Genomic DNA, 15,765 nt, shown 5'->3' with positions numbered 1-15,765 from the left:
AGAAGGGGCCAGAAGAAGAAGCAGCAGCAGGGCTGTCTGAAGGGTTGTTGTTCTGCTCAACTAGCAGAGCTAGGCTACGAGCTAATGCTAACAAGAGATCTCATCCACCTGAAATGAGACTTTAAAAATACTTTGATGCATTTGAGACATACATTACGTAGATACAAAACTTAAATTACTGACTCGAACAGCGAAATGAGTGACTACAATCTAATGTCAAGCCTATTTAATTGTCCCACAGCCTCAAAGAAATGTTCACACAATCAGCTGTGCTCTAGAATCTATAATGCACAGCTGATTGTGCTTCTAGTGAGAGTGTGAAGTTATCAAAGAGCTGATGAAACTGGTAAATCATATTGGCAACATATGTGCCTCATTAAATATACTGTATTATAATAGTAAAAGTTTGAATAATATTGCAGTAAATGTACTGGGCTAAAATATAACTGCTGTACAATGTTCTTTTTGAAGATCTGGATTTGCCTTCAGACCTCCCTGTTGCCCCTGCTCCTGTTGCCCCTGCTCCTGTTGCTCCTGCCCCTTTTGCTCCTGCCCCTGCCCCTGTTGCTCCTGCTCCTGCTGCTCCTGCTCCTTCAGGGGATGCTGGCCCTTCTGCTGCACCCACAGGTGTGTAAAAGCATTTGGTTGGATTACAATTTGTTTTTTAGCCTGTGTCATCTAAATTGCAATGTGTGTTTTTTTTGTAGGCCCACAAGGAAGTGGACCTGGAGCCAGAGTCCTCCAGCTTTGAGAGGGAGGTGCTGGCAGCGCTCTAGGACTGACCCTCCTCATGTTCCACCTGCTTCCTCTCCTGCAGAGGGTTTCATTCAAAAGAATGTGTAAAATTACAAATGTATAAATTACTATATGAAAATAGTTCATTTGATTTCAATCTGGAACCATTGGAGCTGCATCTTCTGCAGGAGAAATGGACTCCTTTTTCCTATTAGTTAGTATATAGTTCTGTATATATATATTATATATATAGTTATTTATTTTTCTATTCCTCCACAAAATAAATTACATTTTATATTCTAAAACGTGTGTCCTGTATACATGCAACTTTTTCACATATATAATACTGGGTAGTTTGTGGGAAAATCAGTGGCTAGATAGAAAATCGGTATCGGAAAAATCGGTTTTGGCAGGTCCAACCTCCTTAAAAAACGGAAATCGGTATCGGCCAAGAATTTTGGAATCGTGCATCTCTAGTTTTCACACTTATTTATGCGTGAATTTGCACACATATTATGTTCGATGTTTAATACATTTTTGCATTTATTGAACCCAAAAATAATGTGATTGATGTGTTTTCTGTTTTGAAGCATGTTTTATCATTTAAACACTGAACACGACGCATCTAACGTGTCCAGTGTGTAATAAACAAATTGCACACGTCATTTCAATGCAATAATGATAATAATAATAATACTAATAATACAGCCAGCGTTTAGTTCTTTGTTGCCCTTTCAGTTCATTCCTCTGCACATTGCCCTGCGCGCACTCATTTCCATTTCCTCCACTATTCGCTCAAAGCTAAACCCGACAGAGAGAGAAACAGAGAGGAGAAGGAGGAGTGTGAGGAAAAAAGAAGAATGGATGAGTTTGTGACCAGCCGTTTTACACTCTACTGCCGGCACAAAGCTCCAGCCCAAAAACACATGAATATTAATAAATGCATTATGTTTCAAGTGCATTTCTTTCACCCATTGTGGCGTAAATAAACGAGACGGCTTCATTGCAAGAGCCGAAATGGTATTTATCTGAAGATGCCGCTCCAACTACTGAATGAACTAATAATTATTTCACAGCAAAGCCTGAAAAATGTTTAAAGCGATGTGTGTATTTACTGTTGTCATTATTATTATTATTATTATTATTATGATGGATGTAAAAGATATTTGAAATATTGTTTTATTCCTTAATTTGAACTGAGAATGAGTTTCAGATCTGACTTAATCTGACTTAATCCTAATTAAATGTTAATGAAAATTGTGTTTGAAATTCAGTTTAAATGTGATGTGAGATGTGTGATGTGTGATCAGATTAATCCTTTAATCCTTTTTGCTCTTGTTCTATAATTGTAAGCGCTGGATGGGAAATGAGTAATGCAGAGGTCCACAAAAGCAAAAAGCATGTCATTTGTTCAGACTTTGGAGACTTGAAATATTTGTTGTGTTTTTTGGGTATAATTAAAATTCAGTATTGTGTATATAAACTATGCACATTCATATTTAAAGTGGGCAATATTGACAAAAGTTGATAGACTTATAAAATATGACACTCGGGCAATATTATGTCTATCCAACAGAAATGTGTTAAAATATGTCTTAAGTTTAATAGCTGAGGTTTAATTATCAGGCAAATGTAAAATAACCCTAACCCTCTGTCAAATAAATCACAAATGTCACCATATCCTCTTTATTTGAAAATAAATACCGATACACAACTATTTTTATTTTTAATCAGCTCTTTTTGTAGCATAAATGATATACTATACTTAAATAAATCCAATGTATTGTCCACCCGTAACTGAAAGATGTTTTATTTGTGTTCAATAAGACGACACAGTATTGTGTGTTGAGATAGTATTTGCTCATTGAGCTGAGCGTGTTCTTTTCATGTTTCATTTGACTGAACATAACGCGACCTGCAGAGTGAAAATAACACACCTTTATCTCGCCTTCTACGCCTCTGTTTTCTGTGCGTCAGGTCCTGCACTCGCCCCATCTCAGTTATTTAGAGTCACTTTGTGTACATTGTGCTTTCCCTCTGCACAACCAAGTCCTAAAAGAATAGTATATCAGTACGTCATAGTTTCATTATAATACTACTGAAGTCGTTTTTCAAAATCCTTACTAAATATTTCAAGGATGGTTTTGTAATGGCAATGTCTTTCTTTGTGTTTGGATTCATTGTGAAATGGCTGGTGGAAATAACAAATCAAAATAATAAAATTCAATATTATAAATATTATACTATAGCAACATCTCAGCGCGTGTGCCAAAGTATCTGGACATGTGCAGTTTGAAACGACCGGCCGATGACAAAGACATGATCTTACACATAAATATATATCAAACTGACAATTGTTCAAATTGTTTTGAAATGTGAATAGGAGCCTATAATGTGACTAATGCTGCACATCATGAGAAATAATATTTCATATGCAATAAATTGAATATTCTTTTGTCTCTTAAATCAACTTCAAATACCAAATGAGATCAAAAGCACGGCCTCTTGACTTCCCTGTTCTGATGCAGAAGCAGAAGTGCCCTGTCATGTGAGACTGCTGGTGCTGGGGCTCTGGTGCTACATGAATCATCTGGATGCATGTAGCACCAGTTGATGTGTAGACAAGTGGACTGTGCAGAAGTTCATTACCTGTTGCCGTTCATAGGAAATGTGTTAACAGTAGATAAAGTGCAACTGCTCAGAGATAAGTTCTCACACACTAACGTTATGTGGGAAGGTGCTGCCAACCACAACCGCCATGTCAGAGAGCTTTGTCCACAAGCACCACTCACAGACATAGAACTACTTCTCCACCAGCTCAAGGCTATGACAGAGCGAGTGCCCGAGCTAAACTGTCCAGGGACGAGAGCCTCCCTCACGTCCCTCATAACTGATTGTGTATTAATGTTTTTTTTTCACTGTAGGAACCTTTTCCAGTTCCTGTTACTTTTCCTGTACCTGTCCCTATTTGATTCAGTCCCACTGAGTAGGAACTAGGGACTGGGGCCACACAGAAACAATTTTTTTAGCTCCTGCACAGGAGTAGGTAGTTTCCAGTCAGACCAGGAATCTTTTATTAATACGAGTGCATGTGCAACACTGACTTTGCCGGGAAATATTGTTGGGAAATTACTTCAACCTTGTTGTTCCAAAAATAGAAATCATCTTTTGTAAGTAGAAACTAAAAGTCTGAATATTTTAGTTTTAATGTTAATTTATTTGTTTCTTTGAGCATTTTTGTGCATCACAGTTAAGTTTATGTGCTCAAAGGGAGAAAGAGTAATTACATATGTAAATGTTCTGCACTATACGACTATACGGAGGCTAAAGGTAAAGTCAGTTAAAAGCGCGTATGCACACATCTTTACGCTCCGCTTGCCTATAGAAGCCATACATGTAGACAAGTTTGACCTTGTTTTACAGCAGAAAGAAACATTTGTATATCAAACTTTGCCTTGCTTTGTTCAACAGAATTCCTCCCGTTTGACTCAACGGTTAAACCATATGTTTATGTCAGATGTGATTTATTGTTCTTTTTATTTATTCTATTTATACATGATATTTTGTGGCGGTTTCATGCAGAAAATGACAGTACAGGATATTATGCAGATTATACAGGCTTCTACAGGAGCCACAGCAGTGGATTATTAACTAGTAAATGGCTTCTGCATCAACAGGAAAAACATTCAATTAATTGGTGATTGTACTGAATGAAAATGGTGAAATATTGGAATGTTAATACTTGAGATACTGATCAATACAAACCAAGTATATAAACTTGACACACTGTGTGCTGTGTGTCCTCAGAGTAAGCTGGTGATGGAGGGCTTCCGCAGCCTGAAGGAGGGCGAGCCACTGGAGTTCTCCTACAAGAAGTCCTCCAAAGGCCTGGAGTCCCTGCGGGTGACGGGGCCCGGAGGAGGGCCGTGCTCGGGCAGCGAGAGGAGGCCCAAAGGCAAGATGCCCGTACACAAGCGCAAACCAAAGGGAGACCGGTGAGTGTCAAGAATCAGTCATGTGCAGTGTCATTATGTACAGCTAACTATATTCATCCTGTATATGTATATACTTCAAATCCAGGCGTCTCCGCATATATCCTCGTGTTGTGCAATGAGAGCGTATTAGACTGCATGTGGTGCTAATTTATGAAATGTCAGGTAACTGTTGAGTCACCCTAATGTGGGATCATCTCCATGACATGAGGCTAACGGAGAGAAACCTGGAGTTGTGTTTGTTTCATCCTCACTCTCTCTTTGCTCATAGTTCTTTTCTCAATCAGAGACTGCCAAGTGCTTATCACTTTCATGTTTGGCGTTCGGGTTCAGAACCTCTGATCTGGCATATTTTTTGACGAGAAGCCCTGTTCTATTTACACAGTGAATTCTTTTAAGTAAATAACAAAAAGATAAATCGCTCTGTACAATAACATTCTATGTTGTGTATCATCGTTTCAATCATAAACAGACTGAGCTCATGAACCACACACACACACTTATTGCACATATTTGTTGTCATGGAACATTACAAGCCAAGCCCCATCCTTCTCTGTGTTTGGTATAAAGAAGGCTCAGTATAGGAGGGCTTTGGGCGTGTGAGTGACATATCCATATACATTATAGACACATGCTCTTAAGTGTTGACCGGTGACACCAGAAACAATCAACGCATTCAGCTTTTGTGGCAGGAAACCTATATAATATGTACATCCCTGCGAGAGGCGAGCCGTTTGCGAGTGTCTCCGTCAAACCTATTCGTTCTGCCTGGCTACATGCCTGTTGCTATGGTTATGGCGCGGCGTAATATGGAATTCAATAGGGCACTTTGACTCGCCGGCGCCGCTATTTTAAATCAATCTGCAGCTTTAAGGTTAGAGGCAGGTGGAGCACGGACAGATGGGGCGCATATGCATTTCAATACCTTCACGCCGGGTTCTGTGGTTACAATCCAGGGGGCAGTGTGCAATATGTTTAAGAAAGACTCGCATAATTTAGGGCGAGGTCGTAGCATTCTCAAGAGCTTATTATTACAGTTTCAAATGGAAGAGGAGGGAAGATAACGCTGTGGTAGAATGTGGCTCCAAATGTCAAGTGCAGATGTTTTGACCAGGTTTTTGTTCATTTCGCTGTAATTATTGGGCCTGAAATCCAAATCTGTGTCGACGGTCTGTGTCTTCTCTGGTGCCACAGATGAACTGAGGTGAAATGAGTCAGTCTCAGGTGTTAGTTGACAGTAGACAGAGCATTATATATTACAGAAAGTTTGGTGACACTATTCCTAATTGTACCAGTTTAATTATGTTTCTGTATAACTTATGTTTCTGTATAAAAATAAAACTGGATAATTGTAGAATCCAAATAATATGAAAAAAAGTCTTGGGTCACAAGTTGAACATAACTCAAACCAGACATTTTATATAGTAATTGAGTGTCTGCGTGATGTCACGCAGGCACTATATGTTCTTGTATTTCACATATTTTTTATTATTATATTTTCCATGATTTTCCATTTAGCCAGTTTCAACTCCTTAACGCTTCAACCGATTTCAACATCTTATACCTCATTATGCTATTACTTTTGAAATTTGAACAACTTGTACTTTTTGCAGAATTGTCGAATTTTCAAAAGTATCAGTTTTCCCCATTTAAATGAATTTGGGCATTGAGTGTCTGCGGAATTCTTTAGACTTTATTCTTTATTCTTTAGGCTTTAGGCTTTAAAAAAGAAAAACAATTTTGTGATGGAGCCAGTCGAGCGAGAGAGAGAGAGAGAGAGGGGGGGGGGGGGGGGAGAGGGGGGGGAGAGAGAGGGAGGGAGGGAGAGAGGGAGAGAGGTAGACTTTATTCTTTAGGCTTTATTCAGCGAGGGAGGGAGTGAGAGAGAGGGGAGGGAGAGAGGTAGACTTTATTCTTTAGGCTTTATTCTTTAGTAGTTTGGGATCTCTGTCAACAACAGGTAAGATTATCTTGTGTTTTATATACATCGATGCAATATACATATACTCTAATTATATAATTGTATACAGAACGTGATTATGTAAAATAATCACGTTATTCGTGATTATAAATAAAGAGACTTTATTCTTCGCCTGTCCAGAGGCAGGAAAACAAAAGAGGAGGAACTACAAAAATGGAGTGAGACTACAAGAATAAAGTCTAAAGAATAAAGCCTAAAGAATAAAGTCTAAAGATAATAATTCTAAGTGGCACTTGTCCAGAGGACGTACATTACTTTTGCCTTTACAATTTTTCGAAAAAGACACAAACATGTTTTCACCAAATGTGTTTTATTTTCTGCTTTTTGACATGCAAACACATGATTTTCCATTTAGCCAGTTTCAACTCCTTAACGCTTCAACCGATTTAAACATGTTATACCTCATTGTGATCGCTTTCACAGTAGTATGTGTGCTATTACGTTTGACATTTGAAAAACGTGTACTTTTTACAGAATTTGCAAAAGTATTAGTACTCCATTCAGCCAGTTTCCACTCCTTAACGCTTTAACCGATTTCAACATGTTATACCTGATTATGATCGTTTTCACAGTAGTACGTGTGCTATTACTTTTGACATTTGAAAAACTTGTACTTTTTGCAGAATTTTCAAAAGTATTAGTACATTTTCCCCATTTAAATGAATTTGGGCATTATGAGCGTCTGCGGAATTCTTTAGACTTTATTCTTTAGGCTTTATTTTTTAGAATTTTGTGACGGAGAGAGAGAGAGAGAGAGAGAGAGAGAGAGAGAGAGAGAGAGAAAGGGGGAGAGGGAGGGAGAGAGAGGGAGATGGGGGGAGAGGGAGAGACACAGACACTCCAGCAATGGCTTCAGCCATTGCAGATTTTCTAGTTTGATTTGATCCAGTTTTTGTGGACACATTTTTTCATAAATCTACTACAGCATGTAAAAAACAGTAGTCTTTTTTAAATATATAATGTCACTTTTTGCATAAAATTAAGCCTTTTCTGTTTTGAAACGCTGTCCAATGTGACTTTATTATTCTTACAGATTATAGTTAGTGTTGAACTATATTCATGTAGGTTAATGCATAAAGCCAGTGCATTCTGATTGTATTGACAGTGTCCAACAATTATATTTGAGTATTCGATGTTGAGTTTTCAGTGAAACAAGCCTCACTTTGTCATTGTCTTTATTCCGCTCTGCAGTGAGACCTGACCTGGGTGAAACGTCTCTGTCTGTAACTTCTGAGCTGTCACAGAGAAAAACCAAATACAAATCAAAGTCATTATTATTATTAGAGTTGTCATCACAGACATAGATATTTTGTGTAAAAGCTGATCGTTTCCCTGTAGTTTAGGCTTCTTCAAACATGTTCTGAAACGCATGCTTAAATTAGTTCAGCATTTCAGATTTCAGGGAGAATTAAAAGTGACTAATCCAAGAGTTATCCAATAAAAGATGAGTTTTGTAGGTGTGATTTGGTTGAAGTTGACACCTACATTGTTCACATATTAGCCTAATGTTTGGAGGTGTGAGAACTAAACTCTGTAAAGCGATCGGCCTGCAGCAGCCTCATTGCTTTACCTGGATGAATAATTGAGTCTATTTTGGGTAATTGATCTGCTCTTAGGTCAAGTGTCTGAAGACTGTTTTTTTACATTTCTATTTATTTCTCAAACGATTAAGCAACAGTGCAGGAAATAAACCAAGAGCAATTTAAAACAGAAACTGTCTAAACTTTCAGAGTGGTGTGAAATATGGCCACTAATATTATTTATTCACAATTTAAAATAAACATGTTATTTTTCCTATTTAGTTGGAAAATAATGTGATTAATTGACATTTTACTTTTTAGAGCAACAGTGTCAGCTATTTGGGAATACATTTTGTCAGATTTGCATGAAGTAAAATAGTCCTTTTCATTATAAAACATTGATATCATATATAATTGCTTGACTTAAAATGACCAAATAATATCTATGGAAGTTGTTTGTATGTTTGAAATTTGACTGACGTGTTTGGAGCAGACTAGAAAAGAGAGACTTGACTGGCTGAGTCCTCAGGTTTAGTGCATATTTGTGATGAGATTTGCTCTGGTCCAGTGAGTGACCACAGACAGGTTCATGTGTGATGTCATGTGTCATGTCAGCCTGCAGCTGCTCTGACCCCTGCTGGTCACTACACCACACTGCACCGTCTGATCGCGCTCACGTCCCATTCAGCGTCAGAAAAGCCATGGTTACATTAGTAGTATTGACTTTGCTCACTGAAAGCCTGTGTTTTCTCACACAAATAATATTTTTCCAATACATTTTTGTGTATGTTTACGCTATATGAGACAATACAGCCAAATGAGAGCACAAAAATGTATAGAACAAAATAAGTCCCTGAAATTACTTTATTTTCAAGTGAACTTAAGTCTATTTTATGGTCATTAATTATTACAAACTAATTATTCAGTTACATATCCTTGAACATTTAGTTTTCATTTTTTATGTCTGATATTGTTTTTTACAGGTCAATATTATTTAATGAATTGAAACCAAGTCAGTGCATACACAGCAGGAACTGTATAATACAGCAATTATAGCAATGTTTTTTAGACATTCACAAGCTAGTACTGCACTTAAGTGTTCAAACAAATGCTAATTTCTGTAAAAAAAAAAAGTTAAAAGTGCAAATATTTATATATATTTTTTACTTCAACCTTAATTTACCCAGGAGAGTCCCATTGAGATGAAAAACCTCTTTTACAGGGGAGCCTGGGCCCAAAGGCAGCAATTACACAGATACATCAAACAACATAACGTTAAAATAAAATAACTTAAAAGCATTTTTTAATATCAGCCATATTGGTTGAATCTATCTATAAATATATACATATTGTTGCTTACTTTATTATAGTTGACATAACTGCATCAAATGCACAAGAGTCACTAGAGCAGGGCTGAAGAGCTGTGTGTGTCTCTAACTATTCATTGCAGATTTAGTTAACAATTAATTATTTAGTTTAAAATTCTAAATATATTGTGTGATAAAAAATGACCTTATTAATCAAATGTGTGTTTAATATTTAATCCAAAGCTAGGACCAGTATCATTTCTGCACATTCAGTAATAATAGACATTACTCGTCTATTCACTTATGACGACTTGTGTACCAGGTAAGTGCAGTGATTTGTTTTACAGTGACACTCTGAGGCAGTTTTACAGTGACACTCTGAGACAGTTTTACAGTGACATTCTGAGACAGTTTTACAGTGACACTCTGAGACAGTTTTACTGTGACACTCTGAGACAGTTTTACAGTGACGCTCTGAGACAGTTTTACAGTGACGCTCTGAGACAGTTTTACAGTGATACTCTGAGACAGTTTTACAGTGACGCTCTGAGACAGTTTTACAGTGACGCTCTGAGACAGTTTTACTGTGACACTCTGAGACAGTTTTACTGTGACACTCTGAGACAGTTTTACAGTGACACTCTGAGACAGTTTTACAGTGACGCTCTGAGACAGTTTTACTGTGACACTCTGAGACAGTTTTACAGTGACGCTCTGAGACAGTTTTACAGTGATACTCTGAGACAGTTTTACAGTGACGCTCTGAGACAGTTTTACAGTGACACTCTGAGAAAGTTTTACAGTGACGCTCTGAGACCGTTTTACTGTGACACTCTGAGACAGTTTTACAGTGACGCTCTGAGACAGTTTTACTGTGACACTCTGAGACAGTTTTACAGTGACGCTCTGAGACAGTTTTACAGTGATACTCTGAGACCGTTTTACAGTGACGCTCTGAGACAGTTTTACTGTGACACTCTGAGACAGTTTTACAGTGACGCTCTGAGACAGTTTTACAGTGACACTCTGAGAAAGTTTTACAGTGACGCTCTGAGACAGTTTTACAGTGACACTCTGAGACAGTTTTACAGTGACACTCTGAGAAAGTTTTACAGTGACGCTCTGAGACAGTTTTACAGTGACACTCTGAGACAGTTTTACAGTATCGCACTTGTATTTCCAGCATTTTCTTTTCACTTCAGTTGATGTTTTCCCTCCCTCCTCCTCCCTCCTCCTCCTCCTCCTCCTCCTCCTCCTCCTCCTCCTCCTCCTTCCTCCCTCCTCCTTCCTCCCCCTTCCTCCCCCTTCCTCCCTCCTCCTCCTCGCTCCTCTCCCTCCTCCCTCCCTTCTCCTCCCTCCTCTCCCTCCTCCCTCCTCTTCCTCCTCCCTCCTTCCTGCCTCCTCCCTCTTCCCCCTTCCTCCCTCCTCCCTACTCTTCCTCCTCCCTCCTCCTCCTCCCTCCTCCGTCCCTTCTCCTCCCTCCTCTCCCTCCTCCCTCCTCCTGATCCCTCTCTCATTATGCTTTGCTACTTGTCAAATGAAATAACAGCAGGGCTTTGGCGTGTCCCAGCAGCAGGAGCACACACAGTCAGACACACAGTCAGTGGTGCTGGTCTGCCATCTAGTGGTCAGTCATGGCTAGAATATGTAGAGCACTCAAATTGTTTTAAAGCTCCTAAAATGTGAACATTGATTTTATGTTCAATAAGCAATAACAATTTAACATTATGAATATATGCTTTGTTTTCTATGCATCATTATTTGATTTCCACACGACAGAATTAATTATTGAATTAGAATAATCAACAGTTAATTGATCAAAACTAAAGCATTCTGCATTAGTCTAATGTTATTCAAACATCTGTATGTACCTTAAATACATTTTGTTTTTGTAATTAGTTTTGGTTAGTTTTGGTTTCATTTAAAGTGTTTAAATGCTATAGTATTATTCCGTTTTTAAAACCTTTTTGAAGACATGCTGTGGTATTTCAGGTTCTACAACTGGAATCAGGAATATAAAACAACAAATTATCAAAGCCATGCTTGCAACATTGATCCCCGGCTCTGATAATTTGCTGAATGTCCTCCTTGCTCTTCACACTGTCTTGTATAAAGCCTATTGACCAATTAAAAAGTAATTAGCTGTGCAATGAAGGCAATTTGAGAACTTTTACTACTAAAGAAATGATTAATGCACCAATGACCTTAACTTTAATAAACTGCTGTAACAACTGTACAGGATAAACTTTCACCAAGGTCCAGTCTTTGTCAAGTCAATGTCCAGAATGAATGGTGGTTTGCTGCTGCCTCACTGTTGTCTCTTGAGCCCTGGTCTTGAAATATCATAGTGCATTGCTTAATCTATCGGACGATGAGTTTATATAGTAATTATCATGACAGGCCTACAAGTGACGGTGAAACAAAACTCCAGGATGTGTGTTCAATGAGGAAAATAACATTATAACATGGTCCATTTGTCTAAATCATTGTGACATTCTATTATGAAACGTTCTCCTTTTCTTGTGTCTGTTTCCTTCAGCTGTTATAACTGTGGAGGTCTGGACCACCACGCCAAGGAGTGTGGCCTGCCCCCTCAGCCAAAGAAATGCCACTACTGCCAGAGCATCACGCACATGGTCGCCCAGTGTCCACACAAGGCTCTAGCACCCCTCTCAGGCTCTCAGGACCCACAACACGCGTCTACCTCGGCCTCCAGCTCGGGCACAGGGAGCGGGCATTACCTGTGCGCCCCCGAGGAGGAGGAGGGCGGGCGGGGCGGCTCTGGCTCGTCCCCCCTGGAGGGTTCCTCTTCGTCCCCAGAGGAGACGCACTCTCTGAGGGCTCCACGGTCCCAGCGCTGGAGGAAGTCCTGAAGAAGCAGCATGTCGCCTGTCAATCAAGCAGCTCTCATCTACCTCGTCAACCAATGGGAGGTCTTCGATCGGTTGTGTTCATAGAATGTGATGATTTCCTAATCGCAGATGGAGGGCAGGGGTTTGTTATTCTCAGTGAGCAACCATTTTTAAATGACGTATCCACCCAGAACCTCCACAAATGTTGAACCTGATCATTGAGTTTGGGGCTGTAAACTGGCATCCACCAGCTGCTTGTCTCCAGGGATTACTTTGCCTGTAACGGGGTTTTTTTGCTCAAAAATGCAGTTAGAGTGCTCACCCTTCATAGATCTGACCTCTATCTTGGCCTGGTGGCAGGACTGACCGGTCTTCATGGAGATGGACACATCAAATGCCATGCTGTGGAACATTCTAGAGCAGTGTTTCTCTAACTGTGGTACATGTACCACTGGTGGTACTGCGCACTGAGGCCCTCTGCAGTTTGAGGATTTGTTTTATTCTGGGACAAATCTTTTCATGTGTTTGTCCCTTTTTGGGTGATCAATTATTTGGAAGTTCTAATACATGGTTTAGTCTCATTTTAGATCTTGTTTACCTCTAATTTAGACCTTATACAAATGGTTTGGATTTGTGGTAAACAAAGCTAAATATCTTAGGAGTTGGTTCACAAGTTTGGGAAACACTGTTCTAAACAAAGCAGTCATCTCCATGGAGACAAGCAAGTGGTGGATATGTCCAGTTTTGCACCGTGAAATCCATCCCCACATTGGTGATTGGTAGACTTTTTTCCCTTCTTTTTTAACTTTGGAGTCAAAGTTATGGAAAAAAAAGTCTGCCATTGTTCAAATGTGTTGACGGAGAAGACTTAATGCCAGATCTGTTTTTTGTAAGTGCACAGCTCCATAAACTGGATCCAAACATCTGCATTTTCACTCCACAAATTTGCCCATAGAATTTCCCCCTGTCCTCCATCTCAATAAAGAAACATGTCTTTGAGAATGTTGCAACATCACGTGAATGCAACCTATGCTACAATCCTTTTCTTTACGTTTGCTCACATTTTATTAGATTTATTTTCTGAACCAGCGCAGCTATGGCAATGATCATTGTGGTACATGCATGTAATGAATGTTTGAGAGTTCTGAGGTGCAGCTAACCTCCGCTGCAAAGGGGACTGCAGGGAAAGACTTTTTATCATGTTTAAAAATCCGCGCAGCTCAAGAAATATTGTATGAAATGTATACGAATCTCCTGTTATTTTTTGGACCTACAGTTTGGCCGTCTGATTGTTGTTTTATATTTCATTCCTCTCGTAGCGGCTCATACTACAGCCGCACATGTATATCTTTGGTGGCCTAATCTTTCCATAATGCATCCTCTCAACGCACACTGTAGCTCGTTTTAAGACGGATTAGCCTCTAAAAGCAGGAAGATAATCCATGCAAAGGATTGTGGGGCTACAAACCACCCTAAGGGAGAAAAAACATGGACGCCTATCCACTGGGAGGTCCAGACTTCCTTTAGCGAGCTGCTGATTACTTTACTGATGTCTTTATCTCTACCCTCACTCCGCCACATAACTCTCTCGCCCTCGACCAGACCAATCGATTGTCTTATACAGATGTGCGCGTGAATGTGTAGTTCGTGCACGCGCCTTGGAGAAAGCCTTTGTTTTTGTCAGAGTTAAAGAATAGTGGACTAGTGAATTTCAACATTTTCGAAGAACTAAAAAAAAAAGAAATTCACCAATCCAATTAAAAGGCCAACCAATTTTGGGGTGATCTTCGAAATGTTCATTAACAGTAGGTGAGAGAAACGCATCTGCAAACTCTTACCCACTGCAGAACCTACTGGATCGGTGTAAAGACTTTTGTAGTGTATTGAAAGGATTAACCAGAAGTCGTAGGAATCAAACCTGGAACCATTCGAAAAGAGTCTACTATACTTCTACTGCCCTATCATTAAAAAAAACCCAACACTATATCGTTCCTGATCCCTAATATCGTAGTTAGACAAGCCTTAGCCTCAAAAGCTACATGTATCCACGTTGTTAGCTAACGAATCAGCACAAAATAGTATAAGTCATTAATATATATGATATAACTGAAAAAGGTCTATTAACTTTTAAGTATATAAGAATTTAGTTTGGTCATGTAGCCCTGTATATTACTGCATGGCTAGCTATGTTGTTTCATCGTTTCAAAGCCTTATTTTGATCACACAGAACTGGCGTCGCATTTAAAACCGTAACAGTATCACAAATGATCTCAGCTGCTCGGATTAACATTATTACCTCATCGTTTCTTCCTGTTTTGGGAAACAATAACATATAACGAACGTGGCGGAACATTGAAGCTGCTCGCACTCCTTTCCCACCTGTGCCTACCAACCTGATACGTACTGTTAGCCTGCTAGCTAGCACCAGCCAACCGGACACGTCAATGTTTTGAACTTTGGGATATTGTGATGCTGCTGCTGCTACACTAAAGAGAGATGTAGAGCTCTAGTGGGGAAACGAGGGCGAAGTTGTGCTGCTTATGGTAGAACTTGAATTCTAAGCCCGAGGGGTTTGTTTTACTGACTGCTGACCTGAGTAACTCCTAAATGTGACCTTCTAAAGAGGCCACACAAACCGAACAGTTAGGCATTTAACAGGGGCTTTTTTTTCCAACAGCAGCCCAAAGGTAACTCAATTCTTTAAAGTCACCCAACAATTTGGTAGCACCCCAAAAGTGAGCCAACTGTGACCCAACGATCCAACCATTTTCCGACAGTGATTCGTTATGACCCTTACCACAGTGGCCCATACGTCACCCCACACTGGTCACACAATGATCCTACCGTGGCTCAAAAGTTGCAGTTAGAAATGTGTTATTGCAGATTGAACAGATTTGTTTTTGGCCGATACCAATATCTGTTAATCTCAGACCATCCCTACAATGAAGGTCAAATGTAAAAGCAAAAGTGACCCAAGATTGACTTGAGAACAGCCCAAAAGTGTCCCAACAGCAAGCAAACTTCTCTCTGACCAGATTGAATGTGAAAAGAGCTGTCCGAGGGTGGACGACGTATATCGTAATGTTCTGACAAATCAATCACTTTGTATGATGAGATCTAATTAGCTTGTGTGCTAACTTTGTTTTTAAGAAGAGCTCTACGTAGACAACCAACTATTTTGGTATAATGGTATTGTACCAAAGAGTTTGGCTTTATTTTTTGAAGGCATCTAAAGGTTTAACGCTGACGTGCTTTTCTCGTCTTCTCGGACTAGAGAAAGACTGCGCGCGTCATTTAAATTTTTTTCTGTACAGCTTTTTGAATGTGTGAGCGCATTACATTAAATATCAATTGTATGGAAGGAAGCAGATTTTCCAA

At 39.4% G+C, this 15,765-nt stretch overlaps 1 protein-coding gene across 1 annotated transcript in view; it reads left to right on the top strand.

Annotated features, from left to right (window-relative positions):
• Positions 1-12,664, top strand: part of lin28b (lin-28 homolog B (C. elegans)) — a 41,985-nt gene extending 29,321 nt beyond the window's left edge. The window contains exons 3-4 of the mRNA XM_072451839.1: positions 4,543-4,730; positions 12,075-12,664. Of these exons, the coding sequence (XP_072307940.1) occupies positions 4,543-4,730; positions 12,075-12,408 (522 nt within the window). The 3' untranslated portion in view covers positions 12,409-12,664. The remainder of the gene's footprint in view (positions 1-4,542; positions 4,731-12,074) is intronic.
• Positions 12,665-15,765: the final 3,101 nt, after the last annotated feature.

The sequence above is a fragment of the Eucyclogobius newberryi genome, unplaced genomic scaffold (genome assembly GCF_026437365.1).
Source record: "Eucyclogobius newberryi isolate DKJ021-1_F unplaced genomic scaffold, fEucNew1.0.hap1 SCAF_1, whole genome shotgun sequence".
Lineage (NCBI taxonomy): Eukaryota > Metazoa > Chordata > Actinopteri > Gobiiformes > Gobiidae > Eucyclogobius > Eucyclogobius newberryi.
This window is presented reverse-complemented; position numbering and strand designations above follow the sequence as displayed.